Genomic DNA, 21,374 nt, shown 5'->3' with positions numbered 1-21,374 from the left:
GTATTGTTTTGAGCAATTAGAATACAAATTGTTAATATATTCACTCTTGTTAAAGTTGACTGTGGAACACTGAATTTTTGTTTCTAAGATACTGAGATAAAAGTCTGTAATAATGACAGCAAAAAATTGAAAGTAACATTGAAAGTAAAAAGGTCGTGGTGGGCGTGGCACTTGATTTTTGTTGTATGGATAGCAATATGCCTTAGTTTTGGATAGGTATTCATTATCCTCCTAAAAATCTTCAGTTTCTTGAGCTGTGTCTTAAAATTGTTATTTATAAAAACTTTTCTTTTACTTTATCTGGCACAAAATAATCCAAAAGTTTCATACTTCTCTTACTTGTAGATATAAGACAGATGGGAAGGAAAAGGAGGCAATCCTTGAAGAAGATGATGACCTCTGGGTCAAAATTCGGCATCGCCATATTGCAGTTGTATTAGAGTATGTGAACCTGTTTAATTTTTGTTCCATATTTAAATACTAATTACAGAGTACTAATAGTACATTTTTTAATCTTAAGATACTTTTGTGAATTAAACTTTAGAAATTTAAAGAACTTTCTAATAATTTGACAGGGAAATTCCCAAGCTTATGAAGGAAATTTCATCAACAAAGAAAGCAACAGAAGGAAAGGTAAGAGTGTTAATATAACTTTCAAGGTTATGACAAATGTGAATTTTAAAGTTTGTGTAAATTTTTTTATCTTTTTAACTTTCCATTTGAGAAGTTTCTAACATACACAAAGTAGAGAAAATAAACTTTCCTGTACCCATTACTCAGCCTCAACACTTAGCAATATTTTATCTGTCTTGCTACATTTAAAGTTTATTTTTAAAAGACCATTTAGCCAATTGCATAAATGTATTCATGTTAAGGTTTTTAATATTAAGCTATGGTGGCTCAGTGATAAAGAATTGGCCTGCAGTGCAGGAGACCCAGGTTTGATCCCTGGGTCGGGAAGATCCTCTGGAGAAGGGAATGTCAACCCACTCCAGTAGTCTTGCCTGGGAAATCCCTTGGGGACAGAGAAGCCTGGCAGGCTACAGTCCATGGGGTCGCAGTGTCAGACACAACTGAGCAACTAACACTTTCACTTTTCACATTCATAATTTACCTAAATAAAATGCACAAATCTTGTGTGTATACTGAATAACTTTTTACATACATATATTTGTATTCATACACACACACATGTAAACACACACCATGTGGAACTGCCACCTAAATCAAGATATAGGACATTTCTGTCATTTCAAAAGTTGCACAATAATATCTATGAATAAAGAAAATTTAGCCTATCCTTTTGACTCTTTATACATTTTATACTGATTTTCTTGATACCTCCTATTTGGTATTTTCTTGGTATTTTCTTAATACCTCCTAGCAGTAAAATATAGAGTAGATCTGGTGACAGGATATCCTTGTCTCATTCCCAGCCTTGGGGGAAATGTGTTTGCTATTTCATCATTGGGTATTATGGTAGTTTTAGGTTATTGTAGATACATCCTTTGTCAGATTAAGAAGTTCCCTTCTATTCCATATTTGTCAACAGGTTTTTTTTTGTTTGTTTTTTAAATCAACAATGAGTGTCCGACTTCATCAAATGCTTTTTCAGCACCTATTAAATTATTTTTTCCTTTTTTATTCTGTTCATGTGATGAGTTACATTCACTGTTCTCTAACATTAAACCATCCATGCGTTCTTAGAATTAGCTCCACTAAGTTATGATAACTTATCCCTTTCCTATATCACTGGATTCTGCTTGCTAATATTTTGTGTAGAATGTTTACTTCTAGGTTTATGAGCAATAGTATTTCTAGGTTTATGAGCAATAATTCTTTTTATTCTTGTGGTAATGTTCTAGGCAGTTTTGGTGGCAAAATTATATTGGTCTAAAATGAATTGTAATGCTTTCCCTGTCACATTATTCTCTGGAAGTGTTTGTGTAACGTGGTCGTTACTTGTCCCACCATTGCTTGAAAGACTTCACAACTGAAGCAGTCTGGGCATGGAGTTTTCTTTATGTGGAAGTCTAATTATAAGGTCTTTAATAGGTACAGAGCTCTTCAGATTTTAATTTTTTCTTATATCACTTTTGGGATACTGCATTTTTAAGGGATTTGTCTACTACATCTACATTTTCAAATATCCTCTTATCTTCTCAGTGTCTATAGAACCTGTACCTATGTTCTATTTAATCCTAATTTTGTTGATTTGTGTTTTAGTTTCTTTACTATTAACATCCCCTATTTATAAATTATTAGTATTTCGAAGAACCAACTTTTGGCTTTGCTGATTTTTCTTTTGTATGTTAGTTTTATATTGAATTGATTTCAACTTTCTTTGGCTTGTTTTTCTTTTTCTAACTTCCTGAGTCGGATGTTAAGAACATTGATTTTTGACTTTTTTCTCTCCTATATATATTTAGTTATTTCCTTCTTAACATTATGTAGCTGCATTTCCCAAGTTTTGGAATAACCTATTTTTACTTCCATTTAGCTCAGAATATTTTCTTATTATAATTTCTTCTTTGACTCATGTGTTATATAGGAATTTTTTTTTTTAATTTCAAGGAGTTTGTGAGTTTTCTACTTATCTTACTGTTACTGAGTTGTAATTTAATTATATAGTGGTCAGAGAATGAAGTCTGTATGAGTTTAGTCCTTTGAAATTTGTTCAGGCTTGGCTTGTGACCTATCATATGATCTGTTGTGGTAAATACCCTATGTGTACTTGAAAAGAATACAAATTCCGTGAATGTTAATTAAGCCAAGTTGATTCATCATGTTATTCAAATATTCTATCTCTTTACAAATTTTTTATCTGTTTTTTATATCAGTTACCAGGAATGGTATAATGTATGGTTGAAGTAGTGTATTTTAATAATCTTATCAACTCTCAAAGCTATATCAACTGATGCAGCCTTGTTTAATTAGACTCTTTATAAATTTAAGATAGTTTTCTTTCTATTGAATTTATCTTTTATCAGTATAAAATGTCATTGTAGTTTTCATTTGCAGTATTCCTTGCCTTAAACTCTACTTTGTCTGATTTTAATATAGCCATACCTGCTTTATTTTGACTAGTGCTTTTTTAAACTGAGTTAGAAAGTAAAGTTCCCCTTTATAGTGTATGATTCTGTGAGTTTTGACAAATGTGTACTCTCATGCAACCAAGATATAGGACGGTTCCATCAATATCCCCCCATTGCCTTCTGCCACTTGGTAGGCAACCTCTCCACCTTAGAACCACTATTCTTTTTTTCTATTATTATAGTTTTGCCTTTTCCAGAATGACAGCTAAGTGTCATTTGCGTCATAACATAATAAAAACAACAATATGGCTTTTTCATTTAATCTATTGCACTTGACATTCATCCATGTGACATATAACAGTAGCTTCGACATTTTTATTGCTGAGTAGTATTCCGCTGTATGGATATATTGTATGGATGTTATCCGTTCACAAATTGCAGAACATTTAGGTTTTTTCCCAAGTTGATGGCAATTACAAATAAAGCCACTGTGAACATTCAGGTTTTGTGTGAACGGATGTTTTCATTCACTTGTTTAAATAAGAGTGGGATTGCTGGGTTATATATTATATAGTAAATGTATATTTAATCATGTAGAAAACTTCCAAACTTACTAGTTTGCTGTACCATTTTACAGTCTCACCAATAATGTATGTCATTCATTGTATTTTTAATTTCAAAGATTGCATTTAGTTCTGGGACATTCATTGCATTTTTTTAAATCAAGTCTGATTCTCTACTGATATACTCCATCTTTTCATTCATTTATAGTTTATCTTTTCCCCTGTTTTCTTTAACATAAATATGTTATTTTAAATTCCTTGTCTGCTAACTCCAGCATCTGGATTATTTTGAGTCTGCTTTTATTGACTGTTTTTACCACTTGAGTATCACTTTTTCCTGTTTTACATGTCCAGTTATATATTGTATGTTGGAGCTTGTGGATGCTATATTGCAGAGGCTATTGATGATGTTCTGTTTACAAAGAGTGCTGAGTTCTGTTCTGGCAGTCGGTTAATTTGCTGGTAAATAACCTAGATTGTGTGAAAATTTCATGTGAGGCTTTTGTTACGTTGCATGTATTTCACTTTTACATTTAGTTCAAAGACATAGTCCTTCCAGGACTGAATGTCTGGGATGTTCACTTAGAGCTCTTTACTTTGTCTGGATCAGAGAATGCCAATACTGTCTTAGTGTAAAGACCATCTGAAATCTCTGCAGTCATTCTCTGTTAGGCCTCTAAGACTTATACCCTGTACACATGCAGCTTAGTGTTTGGCCAGGGATCCTAAGGCATCTCCTCTACACATCTGTGAGTTATGCTACCCCTGGACCGCAGACCCTACCTCAGTAGCCCCAAACTCTGATCTCTTTTTCCTCTGCCTAGAGAGACTTTTTTTCTACTTGAACTCTACCTCCTTTTACTGTGCTTTGGAAAATGTTCCAGAGAAGAGCCAGATGAGTGCAGGGATCACCTCCTGTGCTTCCCTTTGCTCAAGTAACCTAACTTTGAACTATTTTTAAGACATCCTTTGCTTGAAAGCTGTTGTCTTTTTTTATTTTGTCCAATTTGGGTTTTGTTTATGGAGGGAGAATAATTTTTATATCAGCTACTTTTATCATGGCTGCAACTGGAAACCTCTTGAAATTGTTTTTTTTAATTGGCAAATATTTAGTAAATTAATAAAGATTTAAAACTATAGGATTTAAAAGTTATTGTATAAAATAGCTGAATCATAAGTTAGTTTTTTAAAATGTTTGATTTTTCCTAGACATCACTTAGTGCTCTTACCCAGCTGATGAAAAAGATGCCTCATTTCCGTAAACAGATTACTAAGGTAAGTGATATCATATATAAGAAATCATTTTTAATTTATTAGTCCACCCAGTTCTGTAGTCAAGTTTAGCATTGGGTGTCATGGAATACTTGGTATTAGTTGTCCTTTGAACCCTTACTTTAGGTCTGAGAAATACCCCAAATGTCTAAGCTACCCAATAGAATTCTCTATATTTGTTCAAATCCAGCCAAAACTTTTTTATATCTTTGTCTTGAACAGCCAGAGAAACTTTTATTTTTTATCAGCTTAATAAGAAAATTCAATATTGGATTGACAAGTCCTTGTTATTATACTTGCTTCTTTGAATTAATAGTTATATATTAGTAAATTTTAAAGCAATTAAAGCTGTGTGGGCAGGTAAACTATTTTTTGTTTGTTTTTGCTGTTTCAGTCCTTCTCAGAAGTCATTGTCAGAATAATATTTAAATGTTTTTTTATTGTATTACTCCCTAATCAAAAATCAATAACGTAAATTCAGACTTTTTCTGCTTGACTTTATGGACTTCACTGGTTTTTTCTCACTTTATTTTTCACTACTTGTAAACCCAATACAAGTTCAACCCTTTCGTTCTGTTTTTTGTGGTCTATTGAGTGTCCCCTTTAGATCATGATAATTTCCACTTTTTTTCCTTTCTTGAGTTGTTTCCCTTGATTTACATGGTACCTCCTTCCCACATAAGCTCATACTTCCCTTCAGGCCCATCTCAAAAGTTTAGCATTATCAGTTACACAGAAAGAAATGAAAATGCTTTAAATAATTGATTTTTTTCTGTTTTTCAGCAAGTTGTTCATCTTAACTTAGCAGAAGATTGCATGAATAAGTTCAAGCCTAATATAGAAAAGCTCTGCAAAACTGAACAGGTAAGTGCAGAATCAGAAACACCTACATTCAAGGTAGATTTCCAGAATTAACTCTGTAAGGTAAAACCTAACTTTTTGCTCAATATAGTGCCCTAAACCACACAATCTCTTTTAGGAGGAGATACACCCACTTGGTATTTAATACAATATTCCTTACCAACGCTAACAAGTAGCTATACAGTATCATGTTAATAGTAGGCTGTCCCTCCTAATCTGCATGTTTGGTTGAATGGGATGATTTCAATGTTTGGAGCATTAATTCAGGGTAACATTGTTGACTGGCCTTTTTCAGTGGGTGCAGCATTTCAGGTAACACCCTGCAGAGTACTGTGTAGGCACATTTAATTAAAGGCTCCTCTCTGATGCCAAAACTGTTCAAATCAGTACTGTCTAATAGAAATAGAATGCAAGTCATATTTAATTTTAAATATTCTAGTCATTACATTAAAAATGTAAAATGAGATGAGTGTGGTTAATTTTAATAATATATTTGACTTAACTCAGTACATCCAAAATACTATCATTTCAACATGTAATCAGTATTAAAACAATTATTGAAATATGTTACACTTTTTTTCAAATGTAAATCTTCAAACTGTTGTTTTAACTTACAGCACATCTTGATTCAGACTAGAGCCATTTCAAGTGCTCAGTAGCCACATGTAGCTCATGTCTACCATGTTAGCAAAAGTTTAGATTAATGATTTTCTTCCTTTCTGAATTGTTTTGACTTTTTACATTTTATACAGTAATTGTTTACAAGTGATGCTCACATTTCCTATGAAATATCATCAATTTTCCATTAAAATTTGGCAAATTTTAGTAATATTTTTAACTGAAAAATGAATTTAGATCATAGACCACTGACTATATTTCATTTTCATTAAGGACCTGGCACTTGGAACTGATGCAGAAGGACAGAAAGTCAAAGATGCTATGCGAGTACTCCTTCCAGTTCTACTCAGTAAAAATCATGATAATTATGATAAAATAAGAGCAATCCTACTTTATATCTTCAGTATTAATGGTAATATAGATTGTTTATTTTTTAATAAATATATTAAGATAAAGATCAGTTCAGTTCAGTTGCTCAGTCGTGTCTGACTCTTGGCGACCCCATGAATAGCAGCACGCCAGGCCTCCCTGTCCATCACCAACTCCCAGAGTTCACTCACACTCATGTCCATCAAGTTGGTGATGCCATCCAGCCATCTCATCCTCTGTCATCCCCTTCTCCTCCTGCCCCCAATCCCTCCCAGCATCAGGGTCTTTTCCAATCAGTCGGCTGTTCACATGAGGTGGCCAAAGTATTGGAGTTGCAGCTTTAGCATCATTCCTTCCAAAGAACACCCAGGGCTGATCTCCTTTAGGATGGACTGGTTGGATCTCCTTGCAGTCCAAGGGACTCTCAAGAGTCTTCTCCAACACCACAGTTCAAAAGCATCAATTCTTTGGCACTCAGCTTTCTTCACAGTCCAACTTTCACATCCATACATGATCACAGGAAAAACCATAGCCTTGACTAGACGGACCTTTGTTGGCAAAGTAATGTCTCTGCTTTTGAATATGCTATCTAGGTTGGTCATAACTTTCCTTCCAAGGAGTACCCAGATCTAAAATTACTTTACAATAAGTGGTTTACTACTGGTCATAAGAGAATCTTAGAAAAATTAAAGTGAAAAGTGAAAGTGAAAGTTGCTCAGTCGTGTCTTTTTGCGACCCCATAGACTGTAAAGTCCATGGAATTCCCCAGGCCAGAATACTGGAGTAGGTAGCTTTTCCCTTCTCCAGGGGATCTTCCCAACCCAGGGATCAAACCCTGGTAGAATCAAAAGTAGTGGTTAAAGTTGATTAAGATAAATAAAAGGAAAAATGTGGAATTGGGAGCAGATTGAAGGTTATATAATTTAAATGTTTGCTTTCTTTAAGAAAAAAAAGCTTTATTCTTGGGTACCTAAACCTAGAAATGATTGTGGTAGCAATTATTTGACTGTGCATTCATTTTTATTTATCTAAGGAACTACAGAAGAAAACTTGGACAGATTGATCCAGAATGTAAAGATAGAAAATGAGAGTGACATGATTCGTAACTGGAGCTACCTCGGTGTTCCCATTGTCCCTCCAGTAAGAAATCTTACATTCTGTATAAACTTATACATGTGCGTGCATGGTTGTTTGCATTAAATGTGTTTTCTTATGTGGGAATCCATGTAGACAGTCTTCTTAATTTCCTTTGTAGATTTGGTAAATAAAATATTAAAATTTTTCTTTTCTTTTCCATGTATGAGTAATTTGGACAAATACATTTTTCTAGTGAATTTATATCTTTTAGCTTCCGTTGTAATTTGCTATTTATGCTTTTCTTTCTATGATTTATTTATAGCAAAATTTGAAGAAGTCTGTAGAATCTTACTCTTTCCCATCAAGTTTTATATAAGCATTTTGGAGAAAACACACTTTCTGATACTATCATAAATTTTATCATTAATGTACAGAAATACTGTGAAGTTATGTGACTACACCTATTCAGATATTTTTAGTGGACTTTTCCACTCTTAGTTTTAAGTCAAATACAACATAGTATTTGTTGTAAATTAAACATCTTGATAGAAAAGATAAAGAGTATCACTAAATAAAATCACTGATCTTTAGTTTTTTTCCTCTAATTATATTAGTCTCAACAAGGCAAACCATCAAGAAAGGATCGGTCTGCAGAAGAAACTTTTCAACTGTCTAGATGGACACCTTTCATCAAAGATATTTTGGAGGTAAAATTCATTAAATTTTATTTATACTCTGCCCTTTGTAGAATATTTTTTACTCTCTGTCCATTTATCTGTCAGTTTGAGCATATCTTTGGGTCAGGAATTATCTGCAGTACTGAGAGGGTTCACAAAAGAAGGCTGTATCTGATATCAAGGGAGGAGAGGAAGCTTTTGAAAGTTCTCCCTTAAAGACTGCCAATTCATACCACTAATTGCCTCAAAATAAATTTAAAAATATAAGCACAGGCATGCTTTATGAAAAAGACTCTGTTGTTTGAAATTACTATGTAGCAGAAATATGAATAATTTAGTTGAATGAAAGTTCAACAAAATAACATTTTTTGTGATCACTATTAGAGTGTTAAATTCCAATATTCTTAGAAATGGATTTGTGATTAAAATGTAAACCTCACTATCGTTTGCTTTTATAATCGACAGATGCCTGATTCTTTTAGTACTGTTTGCTTTTAGAAAATAATTTTCAATTATAGGAAATTAGAAAATGAACTAATAATTGCATTATGAGCTCAATAAAGTCATAATCAGATAGTTCTATTTATTCCAATTTGCCTTTAACTTATTAAACATTAATTTCTACTTTCCTTTGGAAATTGTGTACAGTTTATCCCATGATTTTTCTGTTTTGCTTGACTAATTCTATGTCATTTACACATGCTTGATTTAAGATGAAGATTTCAGAGTTTAGACTTTTTTCCCTACAATGTAAGATTTTTTTTTTTCCTGATCTGTAACAAGAATGTGGAACTAAGGAGTTTTTCTTTGCTATTGATAGTATTTTAAAAATAAGAATTGACCTTCTCAAACCTTTTAACAAGGATTTACATGTTAAATTCAAAAACTCCACTTTACCTCAGTAGCAACCTAAGGCCTTTGGGGTTCTCCTGAAGCTTTGATGCTTCACATCTTGCAGTCTTATTGAAATACTCTAGGACTATGGACAGAGAAGGCGATGGTACCCCACTTCAGTACTCTTGCCTGGAAAATCCCATGGATGGAGGAGCCTGGTGGCTGCAGTCCATGGGATTGCTAAGAGTCGGACACGACTGAGCGACTTCACTTTCACTTTTCACTTTCATGCTTTGGAGAAGGAAATGGCAACCCACTCCAGCGTTCTTGCCTGGAGAATCCCAGGGACGGGGGAGCCTGGTGGGCTGCTGTCTATGGGGTCGAACAGAGTTGGACATGACTGAAACGACTTAGCAGCAGCAGCAGCAGGACTACGGAGGACCTTGTGTCCATTCCTACTTATTGTTACTGTTTGTGCAACCATGTTCTAAAGTTGTGGTGTTCTAAATCGGTGGTCTTCAAACTTTTAATTACGTATACTTTCTCATAATAAATGTGACCAGGAGGCTACAGTATGTGGCTGTTTATAAACTGTGTAAGTGCTGTACTGATTAAAACACTATACATTTATTTATAAGCTATATAAATGCTGTACTGATCAAACACTATGTGTGTATTATATACATACACATAAATATCGTAAGATGTTAACCATAAAAAGAAGGAAACATTTTTAAATGAAAAAGAAAGCTTCTTCCATCTCATCAGATAGTCTTGAATACACCTAGGCCAGGATGCATGTTTTGTTTTAAAGCCGTCACTGTGAAGGGCAAAGACTTCACTGGTGGCTCAGACGGTAAGGTGTCTGCCTACAATGCAGGAGACCGAGGTTCAGTCCCTGCATCGGGAAGATCTCCTGGAGGAGGAAATGGCAACCCACTCCAGTATTCTTGCCTGGAAAATCCCATGGACGAAGGAGCCTGGTAGGCTATTGTACATGGGGTCGCAAAGAGTTGGACACGACTGAACGACTTCAGCTATGAAAGGCAAGGCCTGGACTCTGGTAGCCTAAGAAGTCTGTCAGGGTTAAGATGGTATTTACAAACCCCTAGCATTCTCGAGATAAAGACCCTGATAAAGTACCTGGGATTTTTACACCAAAGTGGTAACCCTCTAAATAAGAAATGTAGGCATGCAATAAATATTGGTTTAATAATTGCATTAATTTTGTAGCAAATAAGATTTGTGAGTTTCAAAAAGAGGGCTAACCTTATTTTATTAAATATGTACCCTTGTGGTCTTTAATTGTAAATACAAGTTTTGAGTTTTATGTAAAACAAAATATTGGAGTTTATAGTATCTTCTTGATGGATTTCTTATCTTCCCTAGGATGCCATTGATAACAGATTAGATTCAAAAGAGTGGCCATATTGTTCCCAGTGCCCAGCAGTCTGGAATGGCTCAGGAGCTGTAAGGTAAAATCTGTAAATGAAAGTCAGTGAAATTTTCACTGTGATATTGCAGACTAATAATTGAAATGGTACACAGATATTCCTATATTGATAACTCTCCTTGAAGCATGTAGTCACTTAAAAGGTAGTTTTTCTGTAACTGTAACTGTCTTAATGAATCCAGATAAGCAATGGGGCTTCCCAGGTGGCACAGTGGTAAAGAATCCTCCTGCCAGTGTAAGAGACTTGGGTTTGATCCCTGGTTGGGAAGATCCCCTGGAGTAGGAAATGGTAACTCACTCCAATATTCTTGCCAGGAAAATTCCATGGACAGAAAAGTCCATGGGGTCACAAAGAGCCGGACACGACTGAATGACTGACATACAGACACACATGCACACATACACACAGAGAGGCAATATGAAAATGTGCTTTATTATAAAAAATATTTTCATGAAACTAGAGAAGAGTTTCTCCCCTTATCTTTTTTTTTTCCTTCACATTAGCAGATGACAAAATCCTTTTTGATGACTTTTGGTGAGAAAATATTTGAAGCATTCAGAAAGCTGTAGAGAGTATTATAATGCATACCCTATACTTGGTGCCCAGATTAACAAATGAATCATTTTAAGTACAGTTCAAGCTTCCTATATATCACTCTCTGATTTTTATTATTCTCCCTTCTTCACTATCTTGAATTTGCTGTTTATCATTGATCTATATATCTTCATACATTTTCTACATATATTTGTATTCTAAACAATGTATATAGAGTTCTGTTTTGTAGGATTTTTCTACTGGTCTTTGGCTTTTAGCAGTTTAACTGTTGTGTGCCCAAGTGGAGTTCTTGTTGTGTTTGTTCTTCCTGGGATTAGTTGAATTTTCTTGGATTTACAAGTTAATTGTTCTCATCAAAATTTCGGAGGTTTTCAGTTGCTGTTTCTTCAAATTTTTTCTGCCCACTTCTTTCTCCCTCATCTGCTTTTGAAAGTCCATCACCCAGATGTTGGAACATTTGACTTTGTCTTATGGGTCACTGAGGCTCTGTTTACCTTTCTTCCACCTTTCTTCTTTCTGTTCTTCAGATATGCTAATATCTATTGATCCATCTTCAGTTCTTTGATTCTTTAATCTGACATCTCAAATCTGCTATCGAGCCCATCTACTCAATTTTTCATTTCATTATTGTACTAATCACCTTTTGAATTTCCATTTGCTTCGTTTTTACTTTCCATTTCTCTTTTGAAATTCTCCATTGATTAACATATTGTTAGCATAATTTTCTTTAATTATTTGATCATATTTATAATAGGATCTTTGAAGTCTGCTAAATCCAACATCTGGATTCACTTAGGGTCAGTTTCTGTTGATGGTTTTTTTTCCAGCATGTGGATCACCCTTTATTGTTTTCTTACACATCTACTAATTTTTGGCTGAAAATTAGGCCTTTAAGACACTGTTTTGTGTAACAGCAACTCTAAGTTGTTTTTTGTTTTAGTAACTTGTATAGATTTTAAGCTGTGGGATCAATGCCCCTTGCAGTGTAGCCACTGATATCATTGTAGGGCTTTTTTTATTTTAAATTTAATTTTTTAGCTTGGTTCCTAGTAGTTGCCCTATGTCTGAATAGTTTAGAGGTCAGCCAGTTATCTTGGCAGAGCTTGTATTTAGACACCTCAAGCCTGTAAACCTTCCATCGACCGCTGATCAATCTGATTGTGGGTTAAGGACTGCATTACAAGTCATAGTCAGTTCTTGAGTCTTCTCCCCACTATCCCCCTTCTTTTTTTCTTATTTTTTTCCTTGGGCTTTGGCTTACCCTGGCACAGGCATAATTTGGCAGTCGCTAAGGATGTGGGGGGACTTTGTCTTCTTTGGCTTTCTTAGTCTCAGGGTTTCCCCATTAAATTTTGGCTGATATGCCGCCTATCCCATCCTGGGACCAAGGTTTGTGCTACCAGTGCTGCAGGTCTTTAAACCAGGTCTGCCTTTCACTAGCAAAGCTGTAGGATTTTGTACTCACTTTGCTTCCTACCTTGTATCAAGTCTTCCGCCTCAGGCAGTAGAATTGGTGGTTCTCTCAGCCAGCTTCAAGTCAGTAAAGCTACAGTTTTTGCTGAGTTGGAAGAACTGTGCAGGTTGGATGTAACCTCAGGCCAAAAGGTTGCATAGTCACCACCACCATTCTTACCTATATATTAACATTTCTTTTTTTTTTTTCATGAGGCTGTTGGATAGCCTATGGGAGAGGCTATAGCGGTGGATGGTAGTGGGTCTCCACCTCCTGCGCAGATCATATTTTCTGCCATTGACAAAGAAAAGGAGGGAGACTGTGCTCTACCTCCGGAGGAAGGAGAGGGCTTAGAGGACGCTGCAGCCGGGCACCCTGACGAGCCCCCTCCCCCTCTACACAAACCTTTAAAAATTTATCCAACAATTTCTGATTTAAGGCCACTACCCCACCTCCGCTTGCACCTCCCAGGGCCTAAGAATTCCCCAGTTTACATCCAAAGCCTCCCAGACCATTGCCTAAGGCTGAAAAAGATTTAAAAAAAAAATTCTTTTAAACAAAGGAGCTTTTAAAACATACACAATATACAAAGCCTGCTCCTTGCAGAAAACCCCCTCAGGGGGGCCTCACCCAAGCCAAAAAAAAAAAAGGGGGAGAAAAAAATAAAAAGAAAAAAGTGAAAAAGAAAAAAAGAAAGAAAATAGAGAAAGATCTAAAGATAGAGAAAAAGCTAAAGAGTGAAAAGGAGAGAGGAACAGAGAAGGAAGGAATCAGGGAATGCAGCAAGATTGAGAAAGGAAGAAAGGAAGTTAGAAAAAGAGATAGAGAGAGAGGGAGGAGGGAAGAAAAAGAGAGAAAGAGGGTAAAGGGAAAGAAACAAAGGAAAGAGAAGGGTAGCGAAAAAGGAAGGGGGAGAGAAAAGTGAGAAAAGCAGGAAGAGAGGAAGAGAGAGAGAGAGCTAACATTTTTAAAGAGTAAATTCTTCTTAATTTGTCATTTGCCTGTGGTTCATTTTCCCAAGTGATCTGAAATGGTTTTTTCCCCCACAGTTTCATCCAGGTTTATACTTGTTTTCTTGGTGGGCAGCCTTCTGACCATCTTACTCTATCATGACCCCAAGCTATCTTTGTGTTTTTAATCTTAATATAAATGGTGTCATGTTGTGTCTTCCTGCAACTTTTTTTTTTTTATTAATTAATTAATTTATTTATGGTTGCACTGGGTCTTCGTTGCTGTGTACAGGCTTTTTCTAGTTTGGTGAGCAGAGGCTGCTCTTTGTTGTACGTGGGTTTCTCGTTGCAGGGCTTCCCGTGTTGCTACAGGCTCAAGGTTCATGGGCTTCCGAAGTTGCAGCACGCAGGCTCAGCAGTTGTGACATGTGGGTTTCAGTAGTTGCAGCTCAAGAGCTCGAGAGCACGGGCTCAGTAGTTGTGCGCATGGGCTTTAGTTGCTCTGCACATGTGGGATCTTCCCAATCCAAGGATCAAACCCATGTCCCCTGCATTGGCAGGCAGATTCTTATCCACTGTATCACCAGAGAAGTCCTGCAACTTGCTTTTAAGTATCTCTCAACATTATCCTTGTGATATTTATCCCAAATTGATACATGCATAAATTTTTTTACTGCTGTTTGGTGTATTCTTATATGATTATCACAGTTTATTCATGTATTTTCCACACAATGGAAATTTAGACTAGGTCAAAACTAGCATCCTTCCTAACAATATGCAGTGAGCATTCTCACACATTTACGTGTGTTTGAGTATTTCTTTAGGGTAATTCTCTTGATCTAAGGACCTTTTATTTAGTTTATTTTTCCCTTTTCTCCTATTTTAGAAGTTACATAGCTTATTTGTACTTTCATAGCAGTTATATTTAGAATTATAGTACACATCTTTGACTCACCAAAGTCTGAGATTAGTATCTTTGCCCTCTTGATGAACAGTACGGAGCCTTAGAAAACTTAATTCAAACTATGCACTCCTTAAATGTTCTCTTAATTCTTTATTGTTTACCTTATGTCTTTTTTATTTCCAGAATTAATGGTGAGCATTCTTTTTCTTAGTTGTATGTGCATATTAACCAGTCATGTTGTGTACCACTTCTGCTTGCATCCCCTTTTTTGAGCTCAGTTATATTCTTTTCTGATGTGTATCCTTCAGAAATTTCTTCAGTGTGGGTCTCTTGGTGGTAGGGTCTCTATGGTTTTGTCTGTCTGAAAATGTCTTTATTATTGTTCTTATATGATAGCTTTGAATTTCTAGGCTCATGGTAATCTTCATGCAACACTGAGGTGTTATTCTGCTGTTTCTTGGTTTCCACTTTAGCTCTTGGGAAGGTGTATGTATGGGGGTGGGGTGTTTTCTGTCAGTTTCCTCATACTTTTATATAGGTAATTTGCCTTTTCTCTCTGGTTGCTTTTGTCTTTGATATTCTGTACATTTCCCTATTCTATGTTTGCTGCTGCTGCTGCTAAGTCACTTCAGTCGTGTCTGACTCTGTGTGACCCCATAGACGGAAGCCCACCAGGCTCCCCCGTTCCTGGGATTCTGCAGGCAAGAACACTGGAGTGGGTTGCCATTTCCTTCTCCAATGCATGAAAGTGAAAAGTGAAAGTGAAGTCACTCAGTCATGTCCAACCCTCAGTGACCCCATGGACTGCAGCCTTCCAGGCTCCTCTGTCCATGGGATTTTCCAGGCAGGAGTACTGGAGTGGGGTGCCATTCTATGTCTGCCTGAGGGTTTATTTTTATTTCTTTCATTGGGATTCAAATGTATTTCCTAAAATCTTAGGTTTCATATCTTTTATAAATTCTTATTTTGTTCAAACATCTCATTATTTTCATGCCTTGTAATATCTCTCAAGTTTTAATATTTCTTTTACTTTTTGTATTTCATTTTAGAAAATTTTCTTTGGATTTAATTTTCAATTCTTTAGTTCTGTCTTAAATTTGTACCTAAACTGCTGAGTAAGCTGTATTTATTTATTTTTTAGTTTCTGTGTTCATCGACTTTACTTTTCCTTCTTTCTTTTTTTTTAGAAATTGTCCTTGTTTCTTTTTCGATATGCTTGGATTTCCTTGTCCTTATTTTGTTTGCTTTCTGTTTTATCATTTTCAACATACTTAGTCTATTTTTTACTAAAATAATAAATACTAAAATTTACTAAATTCAACATGTGACATTCTTTGGGTTCTAATTTTACTGCTTTTCATTTGTGCAGACACTTAACGGTTGCTTATTTCCTCATGTGCTTTGTTGTTTTGGATTCTGAGCTTATTTCAGTACCCAGGATCAAGAGAGAGTTACCTTCAGAGAGGTTTTGCATGTGCATCTTTCAGCTATGCTTTTAAACAGATGTTTGCTCTTATTTTAACAGGAGCTTCTAGGTGGTTTCTGGAGTGAGAGTTCTAGGATACAGAGATGTAATCATTTATGTGTCTTTCACAGTATAAAACTATTACAGTGTCTTAGACATACATATGAAACACATTAAATGTAATCCTGTTGTCCTGAAATTGCTATTCAGAAGTTTAAAAATTGTTCGAATCACATAATCATTTTGAGCAAATATTACTGGTTTTTCTTTTGCTTTCTAGATTTATCTTGCCTTTTTTGGACATTTTTAAACCACAGTTGTACTTCTAGTATGTCCTTGATTTATTCTGTATGGAAACCAAGAATGTGTCTTGTTCCTCTTTCACCTTTCAAAACCAGCTACTAAATCTCTTTACTTTTTCTGTTGTTTATTATCTCGTCATTCCTTACAATGGCAGATGGAAATTACCATCCAAAAGGCTAGACTGAGAACATTATTAAAAGTTTACCATGATATCCTATATTGTATGTCTTAGAGGTATCTATAATATGGTTTCCAAAGTGAGTATAAGATAATACATTGGATATTATTCTTACACTAGGAAAAGGAGAAGGTTTATTTCACTAGAACACATATATAATTTAGACATATTTTTAATAGATTACATAAATGTTTATTCTAAAATACTTAGTTTTCAAATAAAAGCTCAGAATTTCTACCCATGGGGTATGGGAACAAATATAGTGATTTTTATGATTTAAAGCAGTGCTACCCAATAGAACTTTCTTACAATAATGGAATGTCCTTTATCTTCACTGTCCTGTTTATAACCACTAGCCATATATAACTGTTGAGCACTTGATATGTAGCTAGTGTGACTGAGAAACTGAATTTTTAATTTTAGTTAAGTTTAAATTGCCTCATGTGGCTAGTGACTACTATTTTGATAAGTGCAGATCTAGAGCATTCTAAGTGGGGAGGAGGTAGAAATAACAGCTGTTTATTCAGTGGTTTCCCAGTATCACTGTATTCCATACAGTGTCTTCTGTATATTATTGCATTTAATCTTGAAAACAACCCTTGAGGTTTAGAGAGAGGTTAAGTAACTTGCTAAAAATAATACAGAATTAAAAAGAAGCAGAATCAGAATTGGAACCCACATTGCTCTTTTTTTTAACCAGCATTATTGAGGTAATTGATTTCATAATGTTGCATATGTTTAAGGTATACAGCTTGATTTTGATACATATACATTGTGAAATCACCACAAGCTAGTTAATATATCCATCACCTCCACATACACATAATTACATTTTCCTTCTTTCCTTTCTTTTTTTGTGGCAAGAAGACTTAATTAAAATCTGTCCTCTTAGCATATTTCAAATATACAGTGTGGTTTTGTTAACTATAGTCTCCACGCTCTATATTAGATCTCTAGAACTTACTCATCTTGCATGGTTGAATTTTGTGCCCTTTTGACCAACACTGTCTCATTCCCTTCCCCTGCCCACCTTCCCAGACCACCAGCATTCTTCTCTCTGCTTCTGTGAGTTTGACTGTTTTAGATTCCACATATAAGTGAGATTATGCAGTCTTTCTGAGTCTGCCTTATTTTACTTAGCATAATTTCCTCCCTGTTTATTCATGTTGTTGCAGATGGAAGAATTTGCTTCTTTTTTAAGGATGAACAATATTCTACAATATATATACACAATTTTTTTTTTGGTCAATTTGTTCATTGATGGACATTAGGTTATTTTTATATCTTGACTGTTGTGACTAAAACTGCATTGAACACAGGCGTGCAGATGTGTTGGATATCTCCTGTCTGGATATCTCAGTACTTCAGCGAGTTCCAGCAAGGGACATTGCCATACCACGTTAGCTCCAAATCAGTACCTGGGCTTCCCCACCTCCTCTATGTCTTTAAAACTCTTACTACTGTCTCAATGCAACCTGCCCTGCTTTTATTTAACTTCAGTAAGTCATAGACTTTCCAGGTATACTATGTATTTATCTGAAATAAATAAGACAGGCCCTTAGCTCTGTTTGGGGCTTCCCAGATGGCTCAGAGGTAAAAAATCCATCTGCAGTGCTGGCGACACAGGAGACACAGCTTTGATCCCTGGGTTGGGAAGTCCCCTGGAGAGGGAAATGGCAACCCACTCTAATATTCTTGCCTGGAAAATCCCATGGATAGAGGAGCCTGGTGGGATGTAGTGCATGGGATCGCAAAGAGTTGGACATGACTGAGCACACACACACACATAGCTCCGTTTTATAGGTAAACATGCTAAGCTAGATTATGAGTCATTTGTCCAAACTCTCTCAGATCAAAATTGAACTTGGGCTCTCCTGCCTAGCTCGTGGTGCTCCAGTCATACCATAGTTAAGTCATTTTCTTAAAATCAGTGCTGCTGCTGCTGCTGCTGCTGCTAAGTCGCTTCTGTCGTGTCCGACTCTGTGCGACCCCATAGACGGCAGCCCACCAGGCTCCCCTGTCCCTGGGATTCTCCAGGCAAGAACACTGGAGTGGGTTGCCATTTCCTTCTCCAATTCATGAAAGTGAAAAGTGAAAGTGAAGTCGCTCAGTCGTGTCCAACTCTTAGCGACCCCATGGACTGCGGCCCACCAGGCTCCTCCATCCATGGGATTTTCCAGGCAAGAGTACTGGAGTGGGGTGCCATTGCCTTCTCCGAAAATCAGTGCAGTTGGTGCCAAATTTGAGTTTGCCTGAGTTAGGCTCTTTTAAAGACTACAAACAGTATGGCTTTGGAAATATTTTTAACGTGTTCGTGTTTATTTTTTTAGTGCTCGGCAGAAACCCAGAACTAATTATTTAGAGGATCGAAAAAATGGATCTAAGCTGATTGTTTTTGTGATTGGAGGGATTACGTACTCTGAAATGCGTTGTGCTTATGAAGTTTCTCAGGCACATAAGTCCTGTGAAGTTATTATTGGTAAGACTTGTGTTTTCCTTTTGTCTATTTTTTTAAAACAAACCCTTAGATGCAAAAATATATATGTAAAACTTTATCTTGTAATTTACATTTAGAACTAAATTGTTGAGTGTAAAAAAATATTTTTTGAATCAGTGTGTTTTATCTGATGTACCAGTTTTTTCCTGGTTGACCTTTTGATGATTTTTTAAAATTACAATTTTGATTTTGAGAGAATGAGTTTCAGGAATATTGCATTCTTTAAATATAATTAAATATATCCTTTAAAATATTTCATCCTATCCTTTTCTTGCTTTCATGATTAAATACTTTTTGAAACATTTATTTCTACTACAGAAATATTTTGAAACTTTTTGTGGCTGTGGACCTGACGTTGGCCGAGCCTGTATGGAATTTAGTTTTAAGAATTTCAGTCAAAGCCACTGATACCTAGACTCTCCTGACGTGTGGAGATGCCGCATTTGTACATCAAGCTTCATTCTGTGGTTCTGCTTAACAGTTCTCTGTGACTGAATTCACAGTGACTCTTGCTGTTCTGTCAGGGGGACAGGCTAACCTCCGATTTTGCTCTTCAGTATATCAATATATAGTACAAAGTGGTAACTACAGTACAAAATATAGTAGTGGGCCTTGTTTGTGGATTACTGAGCATGCTTAGTGAAGAGGAAGGATTAAAATATTGTAGTTTAGGAAGGCAGCCTACAGAAATTTTGTTAAGCTGCCCCAAGCTACTGTACTTTGTATATTTGAAGGACAAGGCAATATAGTTAGCCAGGGAAAATTGATTTGACTGCTGGCCTCTGAAGATTTATCTTTTCCTCTTCCAGGATCCACGCATATTTTAACACCCAGAAAACTGTTGGATGATATAAAGATGCTGAATAAGCCCAAGGATAAAGTCTCCTTTACTAAAGATGAATAACATTTTGGGTGGGGAGCAATTTAGAGATTCTTATTAATTTGTTCAACTAAAATAGATCAAGACATTGTTGCTCTCATGTAATTTAAACAGTGTAAATATTTTAAGGAATAATGACTTTCAGATGTGTTTCTTAAGGGACTGTTTATGATTACATATCATTGGATTTGCCATTTTTAATTTAAATATTATTGCTGCTTTGTGGATGATGAGAAGAAATGTTAAAATGCTTTCTAAAAGGAAATGTTTTCAGCTTTGGAACAGAATATATTATAGTTGTGGTTAATTTTTCACAGCCTACCTGTGTACATACTAATTACTTATTAGATACTTGTCTGTCTTATGCTGGAATATAGTTTTTGGGGAAACAATTTTAAATGAAAAGATTATAAAAGTGAAAACTGTAAATTTATATGTATAATAGAATGATTTCCTAAAAGTGCAGTTTTTCTTTCAACTGAAATTCATAACTTCTTTTATATGTAAAGTAATTCAATCATTAATTGCAATATTTTACAGCATTTACTGTCTTGCCAGATATTTCTAAAAAACACAATTTTATATAATTTTGGAATGTTTAAATTATCAAACAAATAATCATGAACATTTTAAGAAAATAAATACATACTTACAAAAATTATCTTTTGTTTTTTGGGGGGAGGATGGGAACATTGGGAAACTTTAAATTTCTAAGAGAATTACAAAGAAGGAAAAGAATGTATCCTAATCTTTCCACCAAGGTAACTCCTTTTGACTTAGATGATAATGATGTAGTCTTTGCATAAGGTTGAATAATGTGACGATATGGGTGTACATGTGTTACACAAAGGGAACCTCTCCTCTCCATTCCCGATCTCTCCTTTTACCTGGCCTCATCATGTTCTGTCATATAATGGACCCTAATTTTATATATCACTTATCTAAAGAATTTTGCTCTTACAAATAATGCTGCATTGTTTGGGTACATACCTTTGCAAACTTACACAAATATTTCTTTAATGTAAATTTCTAGTGAGGACATAGCTGTCAAAATGTTAGTGCATTTAAAATACTGATACCACCATTTAAAATTTTTATTTAGATAAATCTATCACTTTTCCTTTATGGCCTCCAAATTTGTATTGTACTTAGAGCTATCTTTGCACCTAAGGTTGTAAATTCACCCATTGATCTTCTAGAGCGTTTTGATGGGTTCATTTTATTTTTCATAGGTAACTCTCACCATCCTGCCGAAACTGATTTTAATATGAGAATGTATGCTAGATATTGTCTCTTAGCATTTGGCATTATGTGCCATGCCTCCCCATTCCATATAACAAGGGATGAAAAGCTAAAAAGAAAGTTTTTCAGACTCAAAAGGTAAGCGGGGTTCTGAACAGGTTAGATTCTGCTTGTCTTTATATTTGCA

At 35.4% G+C, this 21,374-nt stretch overlaps 1 protein-coding gene across 2 annotated transcripts in view; it reads left to right on the top strand.

Moving 5' to 3' along the window:
• STXBP3 (syntaxin binding protein 3) overlaps positions 1 to 20,601 on the top strand; it is a 54,173-nt gene extending 33,572 nt beyond the window's left edge. For both annotated transcript variants that reach the window (XM_070367571.1, XM_070367572.1), the window contains exons 10-19: positions 346 to 441; positions 576 to 633; positions 4,808 to 4,873; positions 5,654 to 5,734; positions 6,623 to 6,761; positions 7,752 to 7,858; positions 8,410 to 8,502; positions 10,696 to 10,781; positions 18,899 to 19,047; positions 19,875 to 20,601. In XM_070367571.1, the coding sequence (XP_070223672.1) occupies positions 346 to 441; positions 576 to 633; positions 4,808 to 4,873; positions 5,654 to 5,734; positions 6,623 to 6,761; positions 7,752 to 7,858; positions 8,410 to 8,502; positions 10,696 to 10,781; positions 18,899 to 19,047; positions 19,875 to 19,969 (970 nt within the window). In that variant the 3' untranslated portion in view covers positions 19,970 to 20,601. The remainder of the gene's footprint in view (positions 1 to 345; positions 442 to 575; positions 634 to 4,807; positions 4,874 to 5,653; positions 5,735 to 6,622; positions 6,762 to 7,751; positions 7,859 to 8,409; positions 8,503 to 10,695; positions 10,782 to 18,898; positions 19,048 to 19,874) is intronic.
• Positions 20,602 to 21,374: the final 773 nt, after the last annotated feature.

Source organism: Bos mutus, chromosome 3, assembly GCF_027580195.1.
Source record: "Bos mutus isolate GX-2022 chromosome 3, NWIPB_WYAK_1.1, whole genome shotgun sequence".
Classification (NCBI taxonomy): Eukaryota; Metazoa; Chordata; class Mammalia; order Artiodactyla; family Bovidae; genus Bos; species Bos mutus.
This window is presented reverse-complemented; position numbering and strand designations above follow the sequence as displayed.